This window comes from Bos taurus, chromosome 24 (assembly GCF_002263795.3).
Source record: "Bos taurus isolate L1 Dominette 01449 registration number 42190680 breed Hereford chromosome 24, ARS-UCD2.0, whole genome shotgun sequence".
Taxonomy (NCBI): domain Eukaryota; kingdom Metazoa; phylum Chordata; class Mammalia; order Artiodactyla; family Bovidae; genus Bos; species Bos taurus.
The window spans coordinates 32,504,361-32,529,112 of NC_037351.1; the positions used below are offsets into that span (position 1 = coordinate 32,504,361).

The window sequence follows — 24,752 nt, forward strand, 5'->3', positions numbered from 1 at the left end:
CTCCCACCCCTCCCCACACCAAGTAAATGAAAAGTGAAAATGTTAGTTGCTCAGTCGTGTCCAACTCTTTGCAACTCCGTGGGCTGTCCATGGAATTATCCAGGCAAGAATACCAACGTAGGTTGCCATTCCCTTCTCCAGGGGATCTTCTCAACCTAGGGATTGAACCCAGGTCTTCTACATTGCAGGCAGATTTTTTATCAAACAAAGGGCGTTGTAAAAGGAGAAGTGGGAGAAGGGCCACAGTGTGCCTTCCAATGCAGGTGCATCCTTGGCCCATCAGTTCTTAGGTAGGAGAGTGTGTGGAGGGTGAGCACCCACGGGTCAGTTCCCCTTCAGCATCTCTGCCCACAGTCACCGGGAACCTTTGGAGACCGTGGCTCTGGTCCAAGCGTCCAGCCAGTCTTTAGACATCCTTCCGTGTTCCTGCCTCGTGCTGGCCTAGTAAGAGGGCTCGCGCAGCCTCCCAAGCCTGACAACGTTCAGCTATGAGACAGGAAGAACAGGAAAGGAATATATTGTCCCTCAGTGCTTCCCTTGTCTTCTTCCTCCCTGGTTTTCTTTTTCTTTTTTTTTTGCCACTGGCTGCATCCAGCTATCCGTGGTGTGGTTCATTCAGTTCACACACAGACACCCCTGTCCAGTGTGTAGATCCTTTGTTTCTGGGTGGCGTGCTCCCCAGGGCTGGTCTGTGAGAGCCAAGGAGCAGAGGTGTAACCACAGCAAGAGGCAGGAGAGTGGCAGGCTTGTTCAGTCTGCGCATCCAGAGTGGTCCCCAAGGGCTGTCCTGCGAGGTCTTGGTGTGGCCACTTTGGGCGTGATTGGTGTATAAGGATGGCAAGAACCCCTCCGCAATGGTCAACTTATAGAGGTTAGACCTCTTGTGGAGAGGGAGGGGACTGGGTAGCATGAGACGGGAGAGACCTTTGACCATCCAAGGCCCTTCTGTGTAAGGAAGATACATTTTCACGTCTTTGGTAGCTGTGCAAGGTAGGAGGGCTGTTGTGGAGAGAGGACCAGTGCCAACCTTGGCACACCCAGGGGACAGAGCCCAGGCTGCTGCCAGTGTTGCCTGTCAGTGAAGAACCTAGAAGCCCACTTAGTGCTTGGGTCGCACACCTGGGTGAGCATCCTGCCTGCTGGCAGACTTAGCTTAAGACCAAAACTGAGCTGCTCTCTCTAACCCAGGTCTTAAATATTTGCACGGTTGGCCATTACGATGCTAGGCGTAACACTTATAAACTGTTTTTCATTTCAGACTTGGCCTTGCCTGTGGGTTGTTTATATAGTGCTTAAGGGACAAAGCAGCCTGCTTTTTTTTTCTTCTCAGTTTGTCAGCTGATGAGCAGCTGCAATTAAGAGTTTCTTCGGTTTCATCATTGGTTGCTATTAATTTGCATGGATAAATTTAAACTTTGCTTTCAGCTGGGTCACAAGGTAGAATTGCCTGGCATAAATATTTAATTTTTCCAGCTGACTGAAGCTTTCAGTGATAAAAGCATTCTAGCTCATGTTTCTTCCTGAAACTTGACCTTCATAATATGCATTGTTGCTTTTCCTATTACTGGAATATATACCCTATTAATTGGTTGTATACAGCATCTAGAGAATCCAATACCAAACTTCATTGTCTTGTAAGTAAAAATGGTGTCTCTGTAAATTTCCAAAAGGGAGTGAAATATAATTTATATTGCCACGTTTTTCATTATATATCCATTATATAAATTTAAATTTAAGCAATTAAAATAATTGTAAGATTCAGTTCAGTCGCTCAGTCATGTCCGACTCTGCGACCCCATGAATCGCAGCACGCCAGCCCTCCCTGTCCATCACCAACTCCCGGAGTCCACCCAAACCCATGTCCATTGAGTCAGTGATGCCATCCAACCATCTCATCCTCTATCGTCCCCTTGTCCTCCTGCCCTCAATCTTTCCCAGCATCAGGGTCTTTTCCGATGAGTCAGTTCTTTGCATCAGATGGCCAAAGTATTGGAGTTTCAGTTTCAACATCAGTCCTTCCAGTGAACACCCAGGACTGATCTCCTTTAGGATGGACTGGTTGGATCTCCTTGCAGTCCAAGGGACTCTCAACAATCTTCTTCAACACCGCAGTTCAAAAGCATCAATTCTTTGGCGCTCAGCTTTCTTCACAGTCCAACTCTCACGTCCATACATGACCACTGGAAAAACCATAGCCTTTGAGTAGATGGACCTTTGTTGACAAAGTAATGTCTCTGCTTTTTAATATGCTGTCTAGGTTGGTTACAACTTCCCTTCCAAGTTTAATAATAATTACAGGCTAATAGAGGCAAAAAAAATTGCAAGTTCATTGCTGTATTTTAAACAATCTGTTAGACTGTTCTACGCAGTCGAGGTGGTTTTTACGGTTGTCTGGATCTATATTTGTATGTTCCATCGGTGCTTTTTCTGTCCCTTCCACTCCCTGTTGCCTGGGCCACAAGCTTGCCTTTTCATTTCCTTGAATGCTTGCATTCTGAGTTACTGAAAGAAGCAGGAGGAAGGTGTTCAAATTATTCTTGATTATAAAATTAGATTAAGACCCTTTTAGAATTTGGGGAGCTTTTCAAATGATTAAAAAGGAATCTGCCCATTGAATGGATGATAAAACCATGTCCTTTGTAACTTGGTCTCCAGAGTTGACACCACACTCTTTCATTGACGTGCTGCTTCATATGAAGTCTAACCAACAGGTGCTGAATAGCCAGTATCTACCAGGCTTGTGCGGAGAAGGCAATGGCACCCCACTCCAGTACTCTTGCCTGGAAAATCCCATGGACAGAGGAGCCTGGTAGGCTACAGTCCATGGGGTCGCTAGGAGTTGGACACGACTGAGCGACTTCACTTTCACTTTTCACTTTCATGAATTGGAGAAGGAAATGGCAACCCACTCCAGTGTTCTTGCCTGGAGAATCCCAGGGATGGGGAAGCCTGGTGGGCTGCCGTCTATGGGGTCGCACAGAGTCAGACATGACTGAAGCAACTTAGCAGCAGCAGCAGCAGGCTTGTGACTGTCCCATTGTTGCTTGTTTATTTTCTCAGGAATATATATGTGAGGGTACGGCAATGCATAATATAGAGAGAAAAGATTAAGGCCCTAGGCCTGGATTCCCATCTGTCACCGTCATTGTTGTCTAGTCGCTAAGTCATGTCTGACTCTTGTGACCCGATGGACTGTAACCTGCCAGCCTCTTCTGTCCATGGGATTCCGCAGGCAAGAATACTGGAGTGGGTTGCCGTTTCCTTCTCCAGGGGATCTTCCTAACACAGGAATCGAACAGGTCTCCTGCATTGCAGGTGAATTCTTTACCGACTGAGGTATGAGGGAAGCCCTGAGCCACAATAATTGTGTGTGTGTGCATAGTGTGTATGCGTGTGCTCAGTCGTGTCCAACTCTTGTGGCCCCGGGGATGGTAGCCCACCAGGCTTCTCTGCCCATGGAGTTTTCCAGGCAAGAATACTGGAGTGGGGTGCCGTTTCCTACTCCAAGGGATCTTCCCAACACGGGGATCAAACTCGCATCTCTTGCATTTCCTGCTTTAGTAGGCGGATTCTTTACCAGTGGCGCCACCTGGGAAGCCCACCATCATCATGAAAGCAACAGGTGTCACCCACTGGTATGTCTTTTGTTCTCAGAGAGTGTTTAATAGTCATTGTAGTATTTTTAGGGGGAAAAGTTCAAATTCAAACTTCCAGATAAAGTTCTTCATCCTTTACTGAATAAATCCTTTTAAAATTCCTTTAAACCTCACCCTGCTAGTGTGCACCACAAAGCAAAATGTAGAAACGAGAGCAGAGCCAGAAATGGCATCACTCACGTCACATGCCATCAAGGGCCAGGGCTCACATCGCCGCCCTGGTGAAGCCCCTGTCTTCTTGGCGATTGGACCAGACAGAGAGCCTTGGTGGGCCTACACGATGCCTCCCGGCTGGGGCGGGGAGGAGGGGGGAAAGAGGTGTCCTTCCCTCACTCCCTCACCTTTTAAGCTCAGAACTCAAGCCACGCTGCCCCCAGGGTGGCGCTTCTGCAGCTCGGCTGCCAGGTGACAGGACCAGGTATCCCAGCCTTTGAAGCCACCTTGCCTCCTCACAACCTTGGAGGACTTGGCAGGCTTGCGTGTTCTATTAACAGTAATGATTATATAGTTGACATGTGTTGCTCGCTTAATGTATGCCTGGCACTGTGGTGAGTGTTTTGTGTGAACTAATCTAATCCCGACAGCGAAGTCCCCACTTGGTGAAGTGACACAGGTGTTAGGTAGCAGGGGCGTGTGCTCTCAGCCCATTCTTTTCTGTTGTTCTTTTCAAGTTATAGGATACATATAGTGTAATGGTTACCATTTTAGCTGTTTGTAAGAGTGCAGTTCAGTGACATTTGTGCATTACCTTTGTGCAGTCGTCAGCACCACCTCTCCACGAAACTCTTCGTCTCACATAGCCGATGCTCTGCATCCCTGCATCAGCAGCTCCCTGCACCCAGCCCTGGCAGCCACTGTTGTGCTCTCTGTTCCGAAGGCATTCTTTCAGCCACAGCCCTCTGCTGTCCCTGGACCCCAGGACTGGACCATCCTGAGTGTATCTAGCTGCTCCTGCTTTTCCATCATGCCAGATACACTGTGTTTCTTTTGTCTGTTTTATGACTAGCAGAATGTCAGCCTGTGTGTCCTAAGGTGGTCCACCTTCCGTGGTTCGAGGTTGTCAGCTTCCCCATCCCTTCCTTTGGCCAGGCTGAAAGTGTTAAGATTTTTAAATTGTATCTCTTGTTTTACCCCTGATTGTAAGAGAAATACATGTCCCTTTTAGGAAATTTAGAAAATACAGAAAAGCGCAAAGATCATCAAGATTACCTGGACTTCCAACTCCTAGAGACAACCGCTGTTAACTTTTTGATACCGCTACCTTCTAATATTTGTCTATATAACATATAGTTTACAAAATATTTTTAAACATGTTGCATTGTAACCTATTATTTCACACATTTCCTCACGTGAACTAGTATCCATCATTCAACAAGAGGGTTCTGAGCTCAGGGAGTTGGTATTCCAGTGAAAGAGTCGAGAGAGGCTAGTGCTTTGTGATAAATGCCGGAATCGGAGTAAACTCGGGGCAGTGGGAGTACACGGGAGCCCGTGGGGGCAGGGCACCTGTGTTGTGCTCTGTTCTGAGGGGTGAGGACACAGCCAAGTGTGAGCTTTCACCCTTCCCTCGGGAGTTGTGTCACTGGGTACTTAGCAAGTCGTGCTGGTTAGTACCCCGACATAGCAGCAGGTCGTCCAGTCTGTGATCAGATGCTCACTTGTACAGTACAGATTATGTGTTCCAGGAGCTGGGAGAGGTGAGAAATCGAGGAGGAGAGGCTTGAGCTGGGCTTTGAAGTTCTGCTGGGGAGGAGATACAAGCGTTAAGGGAAGTGAGGAGGGCGTTCCAGGTCAGGATTGGCTATAACAAGACTTTTATGTTTTTAAACATTAACTAATTGATTAGACTGGGCGGGATCTTTAGTTGCAGTATGTGGGATCTAGTTCCCTTGAACAGGGATCGAATCTACACTCCTGGGAGTGTGAAAAGTTTCTAGAAAGATACGTTGGAAGAATTTTATTTCTATATGTGTACTTTGTATGGTCAAGTTGCTTTAAAAGAGATGATCTCGGTGAACTTTTTTTTTTTTTTTTTTTAAGGTACAATTGACAAATATTTAAAGTCTGTATCAAGATGATTGGATGTATGTATGTATTGTGACAGGATTCCCCCATCAAGCTAATTAACACACCCAGCCCCTCACATGTGTAGCTTTTTTTGGTGACAGCATTTAAGTTCTACTCTTCTTTCATTTATACAAAACAGCATTATCAGTTGTCTGCCATGTTACATGGTAGATCCTCAGGACTTATTTATATTATAACTGAAAGTTCATACACTTTTACCAACTTCTGCCTAATTTCCCCACCCTGAAGCCCTTAGGCAATGACTTTCTACTATGTTTTTATTGGTTCAGTATTTTTTTTTTTTTTATGGTTTGCCTGTGTGTGATACAATGCCATATTGTCTGACTGGTTTATTTCACTTAGCATAAGTACCTCCAGTTTCATCCGTGTTGTCATAAATGGCAAAATTTCCTTTTGTGAGGCCAAGTAATATTCATGTGTATGTGCATGTATAGATACAAACACACACACACACACACACACACACACACACACACCCCCCATGTTTTCTTGATCCTTTATCCATTGATGGACACTTAGCTTGTTTCCATTGTGTGTTCTTGGCAAGAATTAATTGACCATAAATGCATGGATTTATTTCTTGGTGCTCTATTCCATTCATCCAGCTGTCCATTTCTATGCCAGTTCTGTACTATTTTGATTAGTATATCTTTATCATATAGTTTGGAATCAGGGGGCTTGATGCCTCCAGCTTTGTTGTTCTTTCTCAAAATTGGCTATTCAAGGTCTTTTGTGGTCCTGTGAAATTTCGGGATTGTTTTTCTTTTATCTGTGAAAAAATGCCTTTGGAATTTTGATAAGGATTGCGTTGACTAGATCACTTTGGGTAGTCTGGACATGTTAACAACTTTTGTAATCCATGAGTACAGAATATCTTTCCATTTATTCCTGTCTTCTGTGATTTCTTTTGTTAACGTCTTACAGTTTTCACTGTGATCTTTCACCTCCTTGGTTAAATTTATTCCTAAGTATTTTATTCTTTTTGATGATATTGTAAATGGGATTGCTTCTGATAGCTTATTCTTGGTGTATTGAAACACAACTGGTTTTTATAAGTTGGTTTTGTGCCCTGCAGCTCACTGAACTCACATATTGGTTCCAGTGGTGTTTTGGTGGAGTCTTTAGGGTTTTCTATTTATAATATCATTTGCAAATAGAGATAATTTTACTTCTTACTTCCTAATTTGAATGCATTTTCTTTTTCTTGCATTAGTACTCTGGCTAGAACTTACCATGAAAGGATGAATTTTGTCAAATGCTTTTTCTGCACATCTATTGAGATGATCATATATTTTTATTCTTCATTTTACTAATGTGGTATATCATGTTGATTGATTGGCTTGTGTTGAACCATCCTGCTTCTCAGGAATAAATCCCACTTGATCATGGTATATGACCCTTTAAATGTATTGTTGAGTTCAGCTTGGTAATGTTTTCTTTTACATCTGTGTTCATAGTGGATATTGGCCTATAATTTTCTTTTCTGGGTCTGCCTTTGTCCTTCTCTGGTTTTAGTGTCAGGATAATGTTGACCTTTGATGCTTTTGAACTGTGGTGTTGGAGAAGACTCTTGAGAGTCCCTTGGACTGCAAGAAGATCCAACCAGTCCATTCTGATCCCAGATCAGCCCTGGGATTTCTTTGGAAGGAATGATGCTGAAGCTGAAACTCCAGTACTTTGGCCACCTCATGCAAAGAGTTGACTCATTGGAAAAGACTCTGATGCTGGGAGGGATTGGGGGCAGGAGGAGAAGGGAACGACAGAGGATGAGATGGATGGATGGCATCACTGACTCAATGGACATGAGTCTGAGTGAACTCCGGGAGTTGGTGATGGACAGGGAGGCCTGGAGTGCTGCAATTCATGGGGTCGCAAAGAATCGGACACGACTGAGTGACTGAACTGAACTGAACTGAATGTTGACCTTGTAAAATGACTGGCAATGTCCCCTCCTCTTCTGTTTTTGAATAGTTTGAGAAGGATCAGTATTAATTTCACTTTAAATGTCTGGCAGAATTCACCAGTCAAAATATCTGGTCTTAGACTTTTGTTTGTTGGCAGGTCTTTGATTACTGCTTCAGTCTCTTTACTAGTAATTGGTCTGTTCAGATTTCCTGTTTCTACATGATTCAATTTTGTTAGGTTGTTTTTTTCCAGGAATTTATCCATTTCTGAGGTTGTTGATATTTCTTCCTACAGTCTTGATTCCACCTTGTGATTCATCCAGCCTTCTCATGATGTACTCTGCGTATAAGTTAAATAAGCAGGGTGACATTATACGGCCTTGGTGTACTCCTTTCTCAATTTTTAACCAGGCATTTGTTCCGTGTCGTTCTAACTGCTGCTTCTTGACTTGCATACAGCTTTCTCAGGAGACAGGTAAGGTAAGGTGGTCTGATACTCCCTAATGTTTATGTTTAGGATTCTGTTTTTTAATCTTCATTCTAGAGTTTAAAGTGAACTACTTAGCCCCATTCAATATTTGACTATCCTTCAGTTAAATTTTTCTGTAAAGAAAATGACCATGATTGAATGAACAGATTGGAAGTACTGCTCCTCCCTTTGATGTTAAAAGAAAATGTGACTTCCAGGCAGCAGTAGTAGGAGTACAAATAGGATAAAGGGTTTTTGGAAGGCATTCAGCTTGGTAGTAATGATAAAAATTTTAAATGAGTGCACACCTTTGACCTAAAAAACCCACTTATAGAAATTTACCTTAAAACCATATTTGCTCATGTTCTAAAATATTAAATTGTTCATGGTATAGCTATATATGAAAGTGAAAGTGAAGTTGCTCAATCGTGTCTGACTCTTTGCGACACTGTGGACTGTAGCCTACCAGGCTCCTCCAATCTGTGGGGTTCTCCAGGCAGGAATACTGGAGTGGGTTGCCCTTCCCTTCTATATATATATATAGACTTAAAAAAATTTTTTTAATGAATAAATGTAGCATTTGCTAATGTGCCCAAAACTAGTCTAAGTGTTTTGCAAGTATTGGTCTTAGAAGAATGCCTTGTAGTAGATTATGCTATATACATTGTTAGATTAATGCCATGGTATTGTAAGGACGCTGGCAGAATTTAACTTGGCCGGAGTTGCATGACTGCTAAATGAGAGAGCCTGTCATGGAGCTCAGCCTGGTTCTGATGTCTTAACCACTGAATAGCACAGGGATTACAAAGAACTTGACAGACTTAGGGATGTACTCTATGTGTGCGTAAGACCTCCAAACACAGGGACAGCAAAAAAGGCAAGTAAATGAGCCAGTACACAGAGCAGATGCCATGCGTTAAAAAACTCCAGTAAGGTATATGTGTGCACACACATGTACACACATGTGTGCAAACGCACAGCAGTGTGCCCCAAACTGTGGTTGATGCTTCGGCTCTAAGGAAAGGAGAATTTTCATGTTTTTACTTCTATTACTGAGCATTGCATATTCCTCTTTAAAAAAAAAAAAAAACAACCCATGAAGGTATTTTAAGTAAAAGAGAGAGAGTCTGAGACATCTCAGTTAAGACAAGCCTTGGCAGTCCCCGCTTTCTTGACTTGGCCCACCAGTGAGTTTCTGCATTTACCAAGATCTCAGGGTGTCACATAGTAAAGAGCCTTCTGTTCTTTATCTCCTTATACATTCCTATTCTCTTTTGTCTTCCCAGACAGGCAGTGTAAACCTATCATTTCTTTTCATTACATTGAGCTGCTACATCTGTCTGCATTCTGCAGTATTTTATGATAATAAATGAGCTTCTTGTGTGTGTGTGTGTGCGTGTGCACATGCTGGTTGTAGTTTTGTGAAGGTCACTTTATTCTTAATTGTGCACATCTGTAAGAATGTAGATGTTTAGAGGGGTGGGCGGAAGCAGGTGGCATTCCACCTGGGTGGTGCCTTGGGGTTGTTCACATGATCGTGGTTTTAGTTAGCAGGTTTCATGAAGGACCTGATTCCCATGAGAAAGGTAAATAATGATAGGTGGAAGGTTGGGAAAATTATCAGAATAATCTAGAGAAAACCAAGATCAGATCAGATCAGATCAGTCGCTCAGTCGTGTCCGACTCTTTGCGACCCCATGAATCGCAACATGCCAGGCCTCCCTGTCCATCACCAACTCCCGGAGTTCACTCAGACTCACGTCCATCGAGTCAGTGACGCCATCCATCCATCTCATCCTCTGTCATCCCCTTCTCCTCCTGCCCCCAATCCCTCCCAGCATCAGAGTCTTTTCCAATGAGTCAACTCTTCACATGAGGCGGCCAAAGTACTGGAGTTTCAGCTTCAGCATCATTCCTTCCAAAGAAATCCCAGGGCTGATCTGGGATCAGAATGGACTGGTTGGATCTCCTTGCAGTCCAAGGGACTCTCAAAAGTCTTCTCCAACACCACAGTTCAAAAGCATCAATTCTTCGGCACTCAGCCTTCTTCACAGTCCAACTCTCACATCCATATATGACCACAAGAAAAACCATAGCCTTGACTAGACGGACCTTTGTTGGCAAAGTAATGTCTCTGCTTTTGAATATGCTATCTAGGTTGGTCATCACTTTCCTTCCAAGGAGTAAGCGTCTTTTAATTTCATGGCTGCAGTCACCATCTGTAGTGATTTTGGAGCCCAGAAAAATAAAGTCTGACACTGTTTCCCCATCTATTTCCAATGAAGTGATGGGACCGGATGCCATGATCTTCATTTTCTGAATGTTGAGCTTTAAGCCAACTTTTTCAGTCTCCACTTTCACTTTCATCAACAGGCTTCTTAGTTCCTCTTCACCTTCTGCCATAAGGGCAGTGTCATCTGCATATCTGAGGTTATTGGTATTTCTCCCGGCAACCTTGATCCCAGCTTGTGTTTCTTCCAGTTCAGCATTTCTCATGATGTACTCTGAATATAAGTTAAATAAACAGGGTGACAATATACAGCCTTGACGAACTCCTTTTCCTATTTGGAACCAGTCTGTTGTTCCATGTCCAATTCTAACTGTTGCTTCCTGACCTGCATACAGATTTCTCAAGAGGCAGGTCAGGTGGTCTGGTATTCCCATCTCATTCAGAATTTTCCACAGTTTCTTGTGATCCACACAGTCAAAGGCTTTGGCATAGTCAAGAAAGCAGAAATAGATGTTTTTCTGGAACTCTCTTGCTTTTTCCATGATCCAGCGGATGTTGGCAATTTGATCTCTGGTTCCTCTGCCTTTTCTAAAACCAGCTTGAACATCAGGAGGTTCACGGTTCATGTATTGCTGAAGCCTGGCTTGGAGAATTTTGAGCATTACTTTGCTAGCATGTGAGATGAGTGCAATTGTGCGGTAGTTTGAGCATTCTTTGGCATTGCCTTTCTTTGGGATCAGAATGAAAACTGACCTTTTCCAGTCCTGTGGCCACTGCTGAGTTTTCCAAATTTGCTGGCATATTGAATGCAGCACTTTCACAGCATCATCTTTCAGGATTTGGAATAGCTCAACTGGAATCCCAAGATAAGTTTGTTATCTAAAGAATGTTTATTTAAGATCCTATGGTGCTCCTGTTTGCTGGCAGGATATGGTAGGGAAAGGGACAGTGTTAGTTGCTCGGTTGTATCTGACTGTTTGCTTCCCCATGGACTGTAGCCCACCAGGCTCCTCTGTCCATGCAATTCTCCAGGCAAGAATACTGGAGTGGGTTGCCATTCCCTTCTCTAGGGGATCTCCCGACCCAGGGATTGAACCCAGGTCTCGTATGTTGCAGGCGGATTCACCATCTGAGCCACCAGGGAAGCCCCAGGATATGGTAAACAGAGGTGAAAGGTTGCAATTGAGGTTAGAGGACCCCTCCCAGTCATTAAATTATTCTTGGAAGTCTACATGATTGTGTCGTTCTATCAGACAGAATTAAATATCTATTCTGTAAAATATACATTAGCCATCTAGCCCCCTAGTTCATAATGTATATGGACGTGCTCAGAAAACCTCAGTATTGTCTGTGAAAAGCAGTCTGAAGTTCTTCTGAAAAATCATCCACAAAAATGGTCTGTGTGGTAGCTCCCTAGCCCGGTGTGGAGGTGTTCGGTCTTGCGTCCCCATCACCTTCATTTGTCATTTGCTAATTCTGATCTGAGGCAGACTTATTAACAGTGGTCATCTCAGTGATCACTAGTAGACTGCAGGCTCCTCGAAGCCAAGGAAGAGCGTCTGGGTAGTCTTTGTATTTCCTTCAAGGCCTAGAACAGTATATTCCACATGGTTAGACGGTCTGGGAAGACTTAGGAAATTGAACTAATGCTAATTAAATTTCATGGGTCGCTGTTTTCTGTGACTTTCTTTCCAGGAACATGTTATGTCGAGACGGAAGCATGTAGGTTTACTGTGTATTTTGGACATCAGTTTCCATTTTCTTATTCACTAGGAACTCTCCAAGATCACCATGCCAGTTATATTTAATGAGCCTTTGAGCTTCCTCCAGCGACTCACTGAATATATGGAGCATACATACCTCATCCACAAGGCCAGTTCGCTCGCTGATCCTGTGGAAAGGATGCAGGTGCGTGTCACCAAGCCCTGGGAAAGACTGACGTCTTGGAAGGTCTTCTCTGCCACCTCCCCTACCTCCCCGCCCGCAACCTACACGCACAGAGATCATGTTAAGTTTAATTCGAGGTTAGGAAATGTTATTAATACATAGCATGTTTGGAGTGTCATCTGTGTTCCTTCTGCAGACCAATGAGGATTGGAAGAAGGCAGAAAGGTCCAAAACCAAACCTGAGTTTGGTGAGCTGTTTCTGAGTCATTGTTTTAGAAAGTGGCATTGTGTTGGGGGAAGACACTTCAGGCTTTCAGACTTCTCAGAGTGTTTCTAGGAAGACATGTATATACATACACATATAAATAAGTGTATTTATGCTTATGTGTTTATATAAATATGCACATACTACTATAGGTTGAAAACGAGGACAAGAAGGAATTGTACTTCTTGATTTTTTTTTTGAAGGGAAATAGTCATGTGATGTATATGGATGGACTAGACACAGGGAGAGTAGATACATTGTTCTCCTTCCAACAAAGCAATAGCATTCTAAATGGAGTCTTGTGTCCTTCCATGTATGTAAAGCAGCTTTTCCCAACCTCACTGGACTTGATACCAATTTGTTTGGTTTTATCTCTTCACCCCATCCTAAAAGGGATGTGAAAGTGTTAGTCAGGCATGTCTGACTCTTTGCAACCCAGTGGACTGTAGCCTACCAGGCTCCTCTGTCCATGGGATTTCCCAGACAAGAATACTGGAGTGGGTTGCCATTCCCTTCTCCAGGGGATCTTCTAGATCCAGGGATCAAACCTGAGTCTCCTGCATTGCAGACAGATTCTTTACCATCTGCTGATGTACTTTTTAGAAATTGTAAAGGAATTAAAAGTAATGTCAGATTTGAGAGTCTTTTTTTAAAGTCCTTGAGAGTATTTGTAACACTGTGAGTATATTTATAAAAACCACAGTTGGGATGACTTACAGGAAGAGACTCAGAGTCATTTTCATTCTGAATATCCACATTGGCTTATTAGTTTGCTTATTAAGCCATCTTTAACATGCAACATAATTAAACTCCGCAGAATCATTTTGTACATTACTGTCTTCAGCAAAATTTCAGTTCCTGAAAGAGTAAGGAGCCAGCGAGGCTGTTTTTAACTTATGCTCACGCTCTGTCCCCCAGTGTGTGGCTGCATTTGCTGTCTCCGCTGTTGCCTCGCAGTGGGAACGCACTGGAAAGCCTTTCAACCCGCTCCTGGGAGAGACTTATGAGTTAGTTCGGTAAGATCTTCCACTCTATTCCAGGCAGATATTTGAATTTGCATGATTTATATAGCTCTTCAAGTGAAAATGGGTATTTTTTGGGCATTTACCAACATTTTGTAAGACTGGAGAAAAGGTAACAACTTTGATGTTTGTTTCTGTGATAGTTGTTATTTTAGAGACTGTCAAAAATATGAAAGCATATATAAAGTGGACCGTTATTAAAAGTAAACGCAAGAATTTCAGTATTCCTGATCTTGCAGGATAAGCTATCATCCTTTCTACTTATGTAGCCCATTAGGATAGATTTTTAAAAAATAACTGTATACAATATATTAGCATAAACTGTGATTGTTGGCATAGAGGCAGTGAATGTGTCTAAGGGTGCAGTACTGTCTGCCTGCCGTCGCTTGCTTCTTTACACACAGTTAGAGAATTCATTTGGCTTTTGTTTTTCTGAATCTTTCTCTTGGTCCACAAGTTTTGATCTCATTTATTCCCTAGATGTTTGAAAAGGAAACAGTGTAGATTCTTCTTAGTATAAAATGGGATGATACGTTTTAAATTTACATGGCTAGTATTGTCAGTTCATGAAAATCACTGCACTTCACGGGTATTCCTTATTTTAATGTGTTTAAGTAGCTCGATGTATAATAACATTGGTTTTAGTTTGGGATGCATTTTGCAGTTTCTCATGTATTGTCCTTTTCATCAGGATGATAATAAAGAATCGTTTAGTTTGTCAAATCCATTTCCTTAATACTTTAACATTGCTTTTTAAAAAGATTTATTTTTAATTGGAGCATAGTTGCTTTACAATGTGTTGGTTTCTGCTGTACAACGACATGACTCCGCTATAAGTATACATATATCCCCTTCCTCCTGAGCCTCCCTCTCACCCCCGCACCCCCTTCCCACCTCTCATCACAGAGCACCAAGCTGAGCCCTCTGTGCTATACAGCGGCTTCTGATGTATATTTTACACATGGTATATATATTAGCATTGCTTTCAGACTGAAATGACAATAATGTATATATTTTGTGATGAGTTTATTATAACACTACCTTTTTTTTTTTTTTAAATCTTAAGAGATGACCTTGGTTTCAGACTCATCTCTGAGCAGGTCAGCCATCACCCACCCATTAGTGCATTTCATGCTGAAGGATTAAACAATGATTTCATCTTTCATGGCTCAATCTATCCCAAACTGAAGTTCTGGGGGAAGAGTGTAGAAGCAGAACCCAAAGGAACCATCACGTTGGAGCTTCTTGAGTGAGTTGGAATCATACGTTTTACTCATTTCGTGTGTACCTATGCTATGCTAAGTCGCTTCAGTCGTGTCCGACCCTGTGCGACCTCATAGACGGCAGCCCACCGGGCTCCCCCGTCCTTGGGATTCTCCAGGCAAGAACACTGGAGTGGGGTGCCATTTCCTTCTCCAATGCATGAAAGTGAAAAGTGAAAGTGAAGTCACTAAGTTGTGTCGACTCATTAGTATATACACTTACACGCAGACCTGACCTTGTTCAAAAGCTGGAGAAAACAAAGCTGCTTTTATAAGACACAAATTTTCTACTGTCATGTAAAAGACTTTGAGAAATGTGGCAACAGCCATGGTTAATCAGCCTAGGTATGTGTAAACAGTTTAACTTAATATATGACAGTGGTTTTATGTAGATCTATTTTAAGATTAAGTGGAGTTAATCAGTCCATGACATTATCATGGTAATAATGCCTTGTTTAATCATCTTTTACAATGAACTCACTTTGAGAAATATTGAAATAACAATCACATTGGCACATCTTAGGCATTAGGTTAGTTGAAAGTTCTCTTCTTTTGCGATAGAAAAAAGATTGCCATGAAATATCTCTCCATTTATTTGTGTCATCTTCAATTTTGTTCATTACTGTCTTACCATTTTCAATATACAAGTCTTTCACATCCTTGCTTAAATTTATTTCTAGGTTTTTTCTTTTTTTTTTGATGCAATTGTAAGTAAAATTGTTAATTCTGTGCTCATGGATTGAAAAAGTACTGTTAAACTTTGTCATACTATACAAAGCAGTGTACAGATTCAGTGTAGTCTCTATCAAAATTCCAATAACGTTTTTTGCACAAATTAAAGAAGACAGTGCTACAGTTTGTATGGGATCACAGAAGACCCCAAATTGGCAAAGCAGTCTTGAGAAAGCAGAACAAAGCTGGAGGCATCATGCTCCCTGATTTCAAACTGTATTACAAAGCTATAGTAATTAAAATATATGATATTGGCATTAAAAGAGATATATAAATCAGTGAAACAGAGTAGAGAGCCCAAAAAATAAGTCCATGCTAGTAGGGTCAATTAAATTAAACAAAGAAGGCAAGAATATACAGTGGAATGACAGTCTTCTCAGTGGTGTTGGAGAAATTGGACAGACACATGCACAAGAGTGAAACTGGACCACTGTTTTATACTATACACAAAATTGGCTCAAGGTGGATTACAAACTTGAACATAAGACTGAAAGTCATAAAACTTCTAGAAGAAAACGTAGGTGGTAGACTCCTTGACATAGGTCTTGGCAATGATGTTTTGAATCTGACACCAAAAAGAATAAAAGCAAAAATAAACAAGTGGGACTATATCAAATTAAAAAGCTTCTGCACAGTAAAGAAAACCATCAACAAAATGAAAACGCAGCCTACTGAATAGGAGAAAATACTTGCAAGTCATATAGGCTAACATCCAAAATACAAAAAGAACTCATACCACTCAAGAGCAAAAGAAAAAAAAGTAATTAAAAAATGGGCCAAAGATCTGAATGGACATTTTTTTCAAAGAAGACATACAGATGATCAACAGGAATGAAAAGATACTGTATGTCATTAATCAAGAAAATGCAAATCAAACCACAGTGAAAGGGAACCCTTGTGCATGGTTGGCAGATGTAAATTGGTTCAGTCTCAATGGAAAACAATTTGGAGATTCCTCAAAAAATTAAAAGTAGAACTACCATGATCCAGCAATTGCACTTTGGAATACTTAGCCAAAGAAGACCAAAACATTATCTCAAAAAGATATCTGCACTCCCATGACATTATTATACATATTATACCTGTATAATGTGTTATATTATATTAATATATATATACACACACCTGTTCCACACAACAGCCAAGATACGGAAGTAACCCAAGTATCCATCATTAGGTGAATGGATAATGAAACTGTGGTACACACACATACACGAATATTATTCAGCCATACAAAAGAATGAAATCTTGCCACTTGCAACAACGTGGTTGGACCTCAAGGACATTATGCTGAGTGAAATAAGTCAGAGAAAGACAAATACTCTATGACCTCCTCATATGAGAAAAAGAAGGAGAAGGAGAAAAAATAATAAACAGACTTTAATCCTAGAGTGACTCAGATATTGAAATTTGTATCAAAGATTTTAAAGCTGCTGTTATACTCCATGACATAAAGATGAACACTCTTAAAATGAATAGAAAGACGTTGAAGCAAAGAAATTGAAGTATTTCTGGAAATTTTAGTACTGAAAAAATACAATAACAAATGTAATAGCTGGGATAGACTCAATAGCAGAATAAAGATGATAAAATATGTATAGGATCCACAGGCTGAAAGCTATAAAACCCTGGTTACAGGAATCAAAGACTATCTGGGTAATGGAGAGCCTACCATGCCTCACTGTACTTGGAATCCTTAATGTAATTCATATGTTTGTTCTCCTTTAATTGATCTATAAACAGTGTGTATTAACACAATCCAAATTTAAACGTCCCAGGATGAATTTTGGTAGATCAAGAGATAGTGGATCCTAAAATTTATTTGGAAAGACAAATGAAACACTGTAGCCAAAATAGTTTTGAAAAGGAAGAACAGAATGATGAACTCCTACCTCCTAATTTTAAGACTTTATAGTGAAGCTGTTGCCATCAAGACTGTTATATTGACAGAAAGACAGACACATACATCAGTGGAACAGAGAATAGCATCCAAAAACTGACCCACAGAAACATGGTCCACTGATTTTTCACGAAGGTGAAAGAAAGCACTATTCAGTAATGAAGGGTGGTCCTCTCCACAAATGGTGTGAGAACAGTCCGACATGCATGTGTTAAAAAATGAACCTCAACTTACACCTCACACCCTAAGCAAAAATGATCCCAACATAGATCATAGGCTAAAATCTAATGTACAGCTTTAAGCTTTTGGAAGAAAACAGGAGAAAATGTTTATAACTTTGGGTTATGCAATGACATCTTATAATACCAAAGGATAATCTAGAAGAGACAAAATTGATAAATTAGATTTTATAAAAATCTGTTGCTCAGTGAAAAACACTCTTAAGAGAACAGAGAGAGAAGTTAGAGATGGATAAACATTATTTGTGAATCATTTATCAACAAAGGACTTGTATCTAGTATGTATAAAGCATTCTCAAAACAGTAAGAAAACAGACAACCCAGTAAGAAACTGGACAAAAGATGTGAACAGATACTTTACCAAAGAGATATATGAATGACAAATGAGCACACAAAAACACGCTCAACAGCCTTGGTCATTAGAGAAATGCAAAATTAAAATCATAGTGCGATCCCACTACACACCTATTAGAATGTCTAAAATCAGAATTTTTAGAGCTGACAGTATCAAGTGCTGACTAGGATGCAGGGCACCCAGAATCTCATGTAATACTGGGGTATCTGGTAAAAGAGTAGAGCCACTCTGGAGAATAGTCTGGCTGTTTCTTACAGAGTTGACCTTGTGTTAACCAGATGATTCAGCAGTCCACTCATAGGCATTTACTCTGGAGAAAAAGAGAGGTGTATTTTCACAAAGACCCGTGTGCAGGTGTTTATAGGAGTGTTACTTATAATCACCAAGAACTGAAAGCAACCCAGCATGCTTCAGTGAGTAAATGGTTAAACTGTGATACATTCATATAGTAGAATACTACTCAGAAATAAGGACAAATTATTGATACATAGAATTTGAAATGCATTATACAAATGAAACTAATCTCAAAGGTAACATGGTGTATTATCCCATTTATGTGACACTCTGGAAAAGGCAAAACTATTGCAATGGAGAACAGATGAGTTGTTTAGGAATTCCAGGTGGGGGAAGGTTTGACCATAGAGGGTCAGCATGAGCGAATTTGTGGAGAGTGTGATGGAATTTGTGGTTGTGGTACTAGTTACAGTGATCTACACATGCACTGAAGCTCACAGAAGTGAATTTTACTGCTTGTGAATTAAAAATACATTTAAGCATAAGTGTACGAAGATGTAAAATGAATGTTTTCAAAAGCAAAGATTGTGTAAAATTGGAACTTACTCACATACACAAGTTTTTCCCTTTGGCAAGGTGGAAAGTACCAAATAGACCATTTTTCTTTTCTACCTCTAACTTAATTTATTATGTTTTCACCAAACTTTTGAAGGCTTAAGATGATTGTATACATAGTTTAATTTGGAGTTTGGTAGAAGCATAGTTTTGTTTTTAAGTTTTTGCATGCTTTTAAGAAACAATAAGAATTAACCAGATGATACCTGTTTTACTGGGATTAACATCAGTTTTTATAGTCTTAGAGTTGAGTGCTCTCCAGCAGTCTGATAGGTTATCCTGAGTCACGGCATTTGAGGCAGATGTGCTTTTTAAACAGAGTAGCACTTCTCACTTCTTTGTCTGGGCTTTGGCTTTCTTTTTGTTTCCTAGACACAATGAAGCATATACGTGGACGAATCCTACCTGCTGTGTGCACAACATCATCGTGGGAAAGCTCTGGATTGAGCAGTACGGCAACGTGGAGATCACAAACCACAAGTGAGCCGGTCCATCGTCCCCGCCCCTTCATTTGCATCAGAGGGGTCTGGTAGTCTTTCTGTAAAAGTTCTAGTAGAGGACATCCCTGGCAGCCCAGTGGTTAAGACTTCACACTTCCCATGCAGGGGGCCTGGGTTTGATCCCTGGTCCGGGATTGTAGATCCCACATGCCATGTGGTGAGGCCAAAAAAAAAAGTGCATTGCATTGTAAGGAGTTTCCTGGCAGTCCAGTGGTTAAGACTGCACACTTGCACTGTGGAAGGCCTGGGTTCAATCCCTGATTGGGGCACTTGGATTCCACAGGCTGTGCAGCTCGGCCAAGAATATATGGATAAAGCATTTTTAAAAGTTCTGTATATATGGGTAAATTTAAAAAAAATCCTAGTAGAGTCTAATGACAACTTAAGAACCAGGCAGTGTAACTCTGTGGTAAACTGAAGCCAGTCCATTTAATGAACAGAATTTAGTAGCTGTGGCTCCCAGGCTAAGTTGCCCCATGGCACGTGGAATATTCAGGACCAGGGATCAAACCCATGTCCCCTGCCTTGGGTTCTGAACCACTGGACCGCCAGGGAAGTCCTTAATGAATAGAGTTTATATTTTTAAGTCTCTAGTTATGGAAGACTGGTGAACTCAGAGCTTCGGCAGCCTCAGGGAATCTTTGTTCCTGCCTCCCTCAGCTCATCATGCTGACACGTTTAGCTTGTATTGTTCACACGGGGGCAGGCGACAGGAGGGACAGGAGAGTTGGAAAGACGTGGATTCAAATCCTACTGTGAGCCTAGGCCCGTATCCTAGTCAGCTCGGGCTGTGGTGACAGAACATGGTGGGCCAGGTAGCTTCAAGGGCAGACGTTTATTTCTCATGCTTCTGGAGACTTGAGGCCCAGGTCAGGGTGCTGGCAGACACAGTGCTGGGTGAAGGCCCTCTTTCTGGTTTGAAGTTGGCTATCTTCTCAAATCTTTGCCTGGCAGAGTGAGGGATCATCTCCCCAGAGTTTCTTATTCAAAGAGCATACATCCATTCAGTTCTACCCTTAGGACCGGATTACCGCCTTACATGGGTGACAAGGCTTCACCATATGAATTGGGACGGGGGGTAGGCAGACATTCATTCCATAGCAGCAGCTCACTTATTTTTTATGAACCTTGCTTTTTCTTTGTGGTGGGTTCAGTACTGATTATGGATTAATTGTGATACTCTCTCTGTGGAGCCTGGTGTGAGTTAGAAAATCAGTAAACAGCAGGTGCTGCCAGAGGGTCACTGTTCTTTGCTGCTGCTTCTGTGTTGAACAATAACCCAAGCTCACTGTCTCCTTTACAGGACTGGGGATAAATGTGTGTTGAATTTTAAGCCGTGCGGCCTTTTTGGTAAAGAATTACACAAAGTTGAAGGCTACATTCAAGATAAAAGGTAAAGTTCCATTTTAAATGTTGACTAGTATAGGTGTTGTTCACTAAGTAAAGTGTTGTTATTAAAATCTGCCAACACCGGAATTCCCTGGTGGTCCAATGGTTAATACTGCATGCTCCCACTGAAGGGGGCACAGGTTTGATCCTTGGTTGGGAAACTTAAGATCCCACATGTTGCGTGGTTCGGCCAAAAAATTTTAAAAAAGGAAGAAGAAAAAGAAAATCTGCTGTTACCTCAGTTCAGTCGCTCAGTCGTGTCTGCCTCTTTGTGACCCCATGGGCTGCAGCACACCAGGCTTCCCTGTTCATCACCAACTCCTGGAGCTTGCTCAAACTTACAAGTCAGTGATGCCATCCAGCCGTCTCGTCCTCTGTCATCCCCTTCTCCTCTTGCCTTCAATCTTTCCCAGCGTCAGGGTCTTTTCCAGTGAGTCAGTTCTTTGCATCAGGTGGCCAAAGTATTGGAGCTTCAGCTTCAGTCCTTCCAGTGAATATTCAGGACTGATTTCCTTTAGGATTGACTGGTTTGATCTCCTTGCAGTTGAGGGGACTCTCAGGAATCTTCTCCATCAGTTGGGAGAAGCATCAGTTCTTAAAAAGCATCAGTTCTTCGGTGCTCAGCTTACTTTGTAGTCCAGCTCTCACATCCATACATGGCTACTGGAAAAACCTTAGGTTTGACTAGACAGAACTTTGTCAGCAAAGTAATGTCTCTGCTTTTTAACATGCTGTCTAGGTTTCCTGCTGTTATCTAGGAAACAGCATTTCAGTAAATTGAGAAATTCTTCTGCAAGAAATATCTATTTCTTTAAAGAATCTGATTCGTAAGCATCTTTATTTATGAAAAGAGGAGCTTCCTTGATGGCTCAGACTGTAAAGAATCTTCCTGCAATGTAGAAGACTCAGATTCTATCCTTGGGTGTGGAAGATCCCCTGGAGAAGGGCATAGCTACCCACTCCACTCTTGCCTGGAGAATTCCATGGAGCCTGGTGGGCTACAGTCCATGGGATCACAAAGAGCTGGACATGACCGAGCAACCAATACTTTCAGTTTATGATAATATTCAATTACCCTGAGACACGGGTTTAATTGTTGGCTCAACATCGATTTCTCCTGACAGCAAAAAGAAGCTCCGTGCCCTCTACGGGAAATGGACAGAATGTTTGTACAGTGTTGACCCAGCCACGTTTGATGCTTACAAAAAAAATGATAAGAAAAATACTGAAGAGAAGAAAAACAGCAAACAGGTACACAATCCCAGAAGATGGTATCGAAGGGATCCCTGGATGGTGGCCTGATAGTGGGTCACAGCGTTACCTTTCACACTTGGAGCTGTGCATGTGATGTTTCTCCTTGACCTTTTTGTTGTTGTTGTTACTGTTTTTAACAGCAAAAACATTTTGTATTGGGTAAAGCCAGTTGGAGACCCCAGTTGGATTCCTGGGTCGGGAAAATCTGCTGGAGAAGGGATAGGTTACCCACTCCAGTATTCTTGGACTTCCCTGTGGCTCAGACAGTAAAGAATTCGCCTGCAATGTGGGAGATCTGGGTTCGATCCCTGGGTTGGGAAGACCCTCTGGAGAAGGGAACAGCTACCCACTCCAGTATTCTGGCCTGGAGAATCCCTGTGGACAGAGGAGCCTGGCAGGCTACAGTCCATGGGGTCGCAAAGAGTCAGACACGACTGAGTGACTTTCATATAGCCGATTAACAATGGTGTGACAGTCTCAGGTGATCAGCAAAGGGATTCATCCATACATATACATGTATCTGTTCTCCCCTAAATCCCTCTCCCATCAAGGCTGGCACATAACATTGAGCAGAGTTCCATGTGCTATACAGTAATGAACAGATGATTGGACTTGCTACTGATTCTTGGGATACTCTCCCATGGAGTATGGGTGTGTGCTGTGCAGTTACACACACAGTGTTGAATTCACATCGCTTTGGAAAGTTGGAGTTCATCTTAGTGAGACAAATATTCTTACCCTCCTTTCTGTTTATGTGCGTTAGCAGTTGAGCGCTTCTGAATATTTGAAATTACACCCAGAATAATCACGTGGGTTTTCATGCAGACAGCAGTGTTACTGCCCTCCTCTGTATCCGAGATCCCGGGAGCTGAGAACATTGCAGTTAGGGGAATCATTGCTGGACGGCCATCCTCCTCTTATGAAGCTTCCTCCTAACAGGACAGTTCAACCTTAGACTCTCCCCTTGTGAGGCCACAGCTTCTTGTCGCAGGACCCTGGGAGGCTGGACTGCTCAGTGGAGTCTGAGCTAGAGAGAGGTTGCACCTGTTTGCACAGGAAGCATTGGAGGACTGATTATTTTTCAGTAACGGGCATCAGGGATCAGAACACGAGCTCTGCTTGGAATTCTGCCTCCTCCGCTTCTGAGTGGTTTGATCTTAGGCAGATCCCTACCCTCTCTCTGCCTCAGCGCCTCATCTGTAAAATGGAGACAGTAATAGCACCCTCATGTCAGAGCAGTTGACAGAGGTCAGGGGCCCCGGGTGAAGACAGCTCAGGTCCCGTCCTCTTTGAGCATCACAGTCTGGCTCTCTGCTCCCGGCTCCCCTTGCCCTGCTGTGTTGCTTGCAAGAGGCAGAGCCTCGCTCTCCCCTTACAGAAGTGGAGTTCAGTACAGCAGAAGGCATTGGGGAAATTCCAGAAAATCTCCCTCATGTCCCATAAAGCCCTGGTCAATCTTTGTAGACAGAAGGGCCTCGCCCCTTGGAGAGGGTACCCTCACGCTCTCCCTGTGTCTGATCTCGCCTCCCAGGGCCTCGACCACTGTGGGTTTCTGATGCTCCTGAGGATATTCAGATGCCAGGCGAAGCTCGTCACCAGTGTCGTCCCCTCCTGGTTGCTGTTTGTAAAATTCCATGTCTCAGCCAGTAGTTCTAGATTTGGTAACAATGACATTGGGAATATGACTTCACTTTCCAGAGGCTTAAATTCTTTATATATAAAACTTTATGGGCCAGTTACGTAAGGACTAAATATACAGAGAGCTGCTGGCATAGCTCTGCTGGGGAAGGGGAGGGAGCAGGCAGCTAGTGGAAATGCTGCTTTCTTTTTTAGCTTAACATCTTTTGATTGAATACTTTCAGGATCCCTGCTGGTTTGGGTCATTGATAAATTTAGTTAAATGCTCCAAGAATTTAACCTTTCCTTGCCCTAATAGTGTTCCACGAACCACTTAAATGAGTTATTTTGGATTTTAAAAAAAGCTTTAAAAATATTAAAACACGACAGTCAAGGCGTGATGACGACAGTGGTGCTGGTAAGGCCTTACGTGCTCATAGCCCCTAAAAGTGACACAACGCAGGCTCACAGCATGGACTCGGTCGCTCGACCCACATTTATTGGCTTCCTGGCCTGGATTGAAAGGTGAGGACACGAGAATGAGAAAGATACAGTGCCCTGGCACTCACGGGTTATGTTCTAATGCCACACAGTGAGAACTGCTGATTTTACAATTTGTTGCTGCTGTCGGTCAGTCACTAACTCATGTTCGACTCTCTGCGACCCCATGGACTGCAGCATGCCAGGCTTCCCTGTCCTTCAGTAACTCCTGGAGTTTGCTCAAACTCATGTCCATGGAGTCGGTGATGCCATCCAACCGTCTAATCCTCTGCCGCCCCCCGGCCCCCTTCTCCTCTTGCCCTCAGTTTTTCCTAGCGTCAGGGTCTTTTCTGGTGAGTCAGCATTTTGCATCAGGTGGTCAAAGTATTGGAGCTTCAACTTCAGCATCAGTCCTTCCAGTGAATATTCACGGTTGTAAGTACTATCTTTTTAAACATTTCAGTTTTGTTCCTCTGTTGGTTCTTCCAGATGAGCGCTTCTGAGGAGTCGGATGAAATGCCAATGCCGGATTCCGAGAGCGTGTTCGTCATCCCCGGGAGCGTTCTCCTGTGGCGAATAGCCCCACGGCCTCCGAACTCAGCCCAGGTAAGGCCTCCTGTTTACTTGGATCTGATGGCGCTCTTTCCCCGGCCT

General features: G+C 42.5%; 1 protein-coding gene across 16 annotated transcripts in view; it reads left to right on the forward strand.

Annotated features, from left to right (window-relative positions):
* OSBPL1A (oxysterol binding protein like 1A) overlaps window positions 1-24,752 on the forward strand; it is a 230,388-nt gene that overhangs the window by 198,253 nt on the left and 7,383 nt on the right. For all 16 annotated transcript variants that reach the window (XM_010818787.4, XM_024984539.2, XM_010818786.4 and 13 more), the window contains 7 exons: window positions 12,121-12,255; window positions 13,418-13,515; window positions 14,588-14,770; window positions 19,231-19,338; window positions 20,662-20,751; window positions 21,872-21,998; window positions 24,588-24,704. In XM_010818787.4, the coding sequence (XP_010817089.1) occupies window positions 12,121-12,255; window positions 13,418-13,515; window positions 14,588-14,770; window positions 19,231-19,338; window positions 20,662-20,751; window positions 21,872-21,998; window positions 24,588-24,704 (858 nt within the window). The remainder of the gene's footprint in view (window positions 1-12,120; window positions 12,256-13,417; window positions 13,516-14,587; window positions 14,771-19,230; window positions 19,339-20,661; window positions 20,752-21,871; window positions 21,999-24,587; window positions 24,705-24,752) is intronic.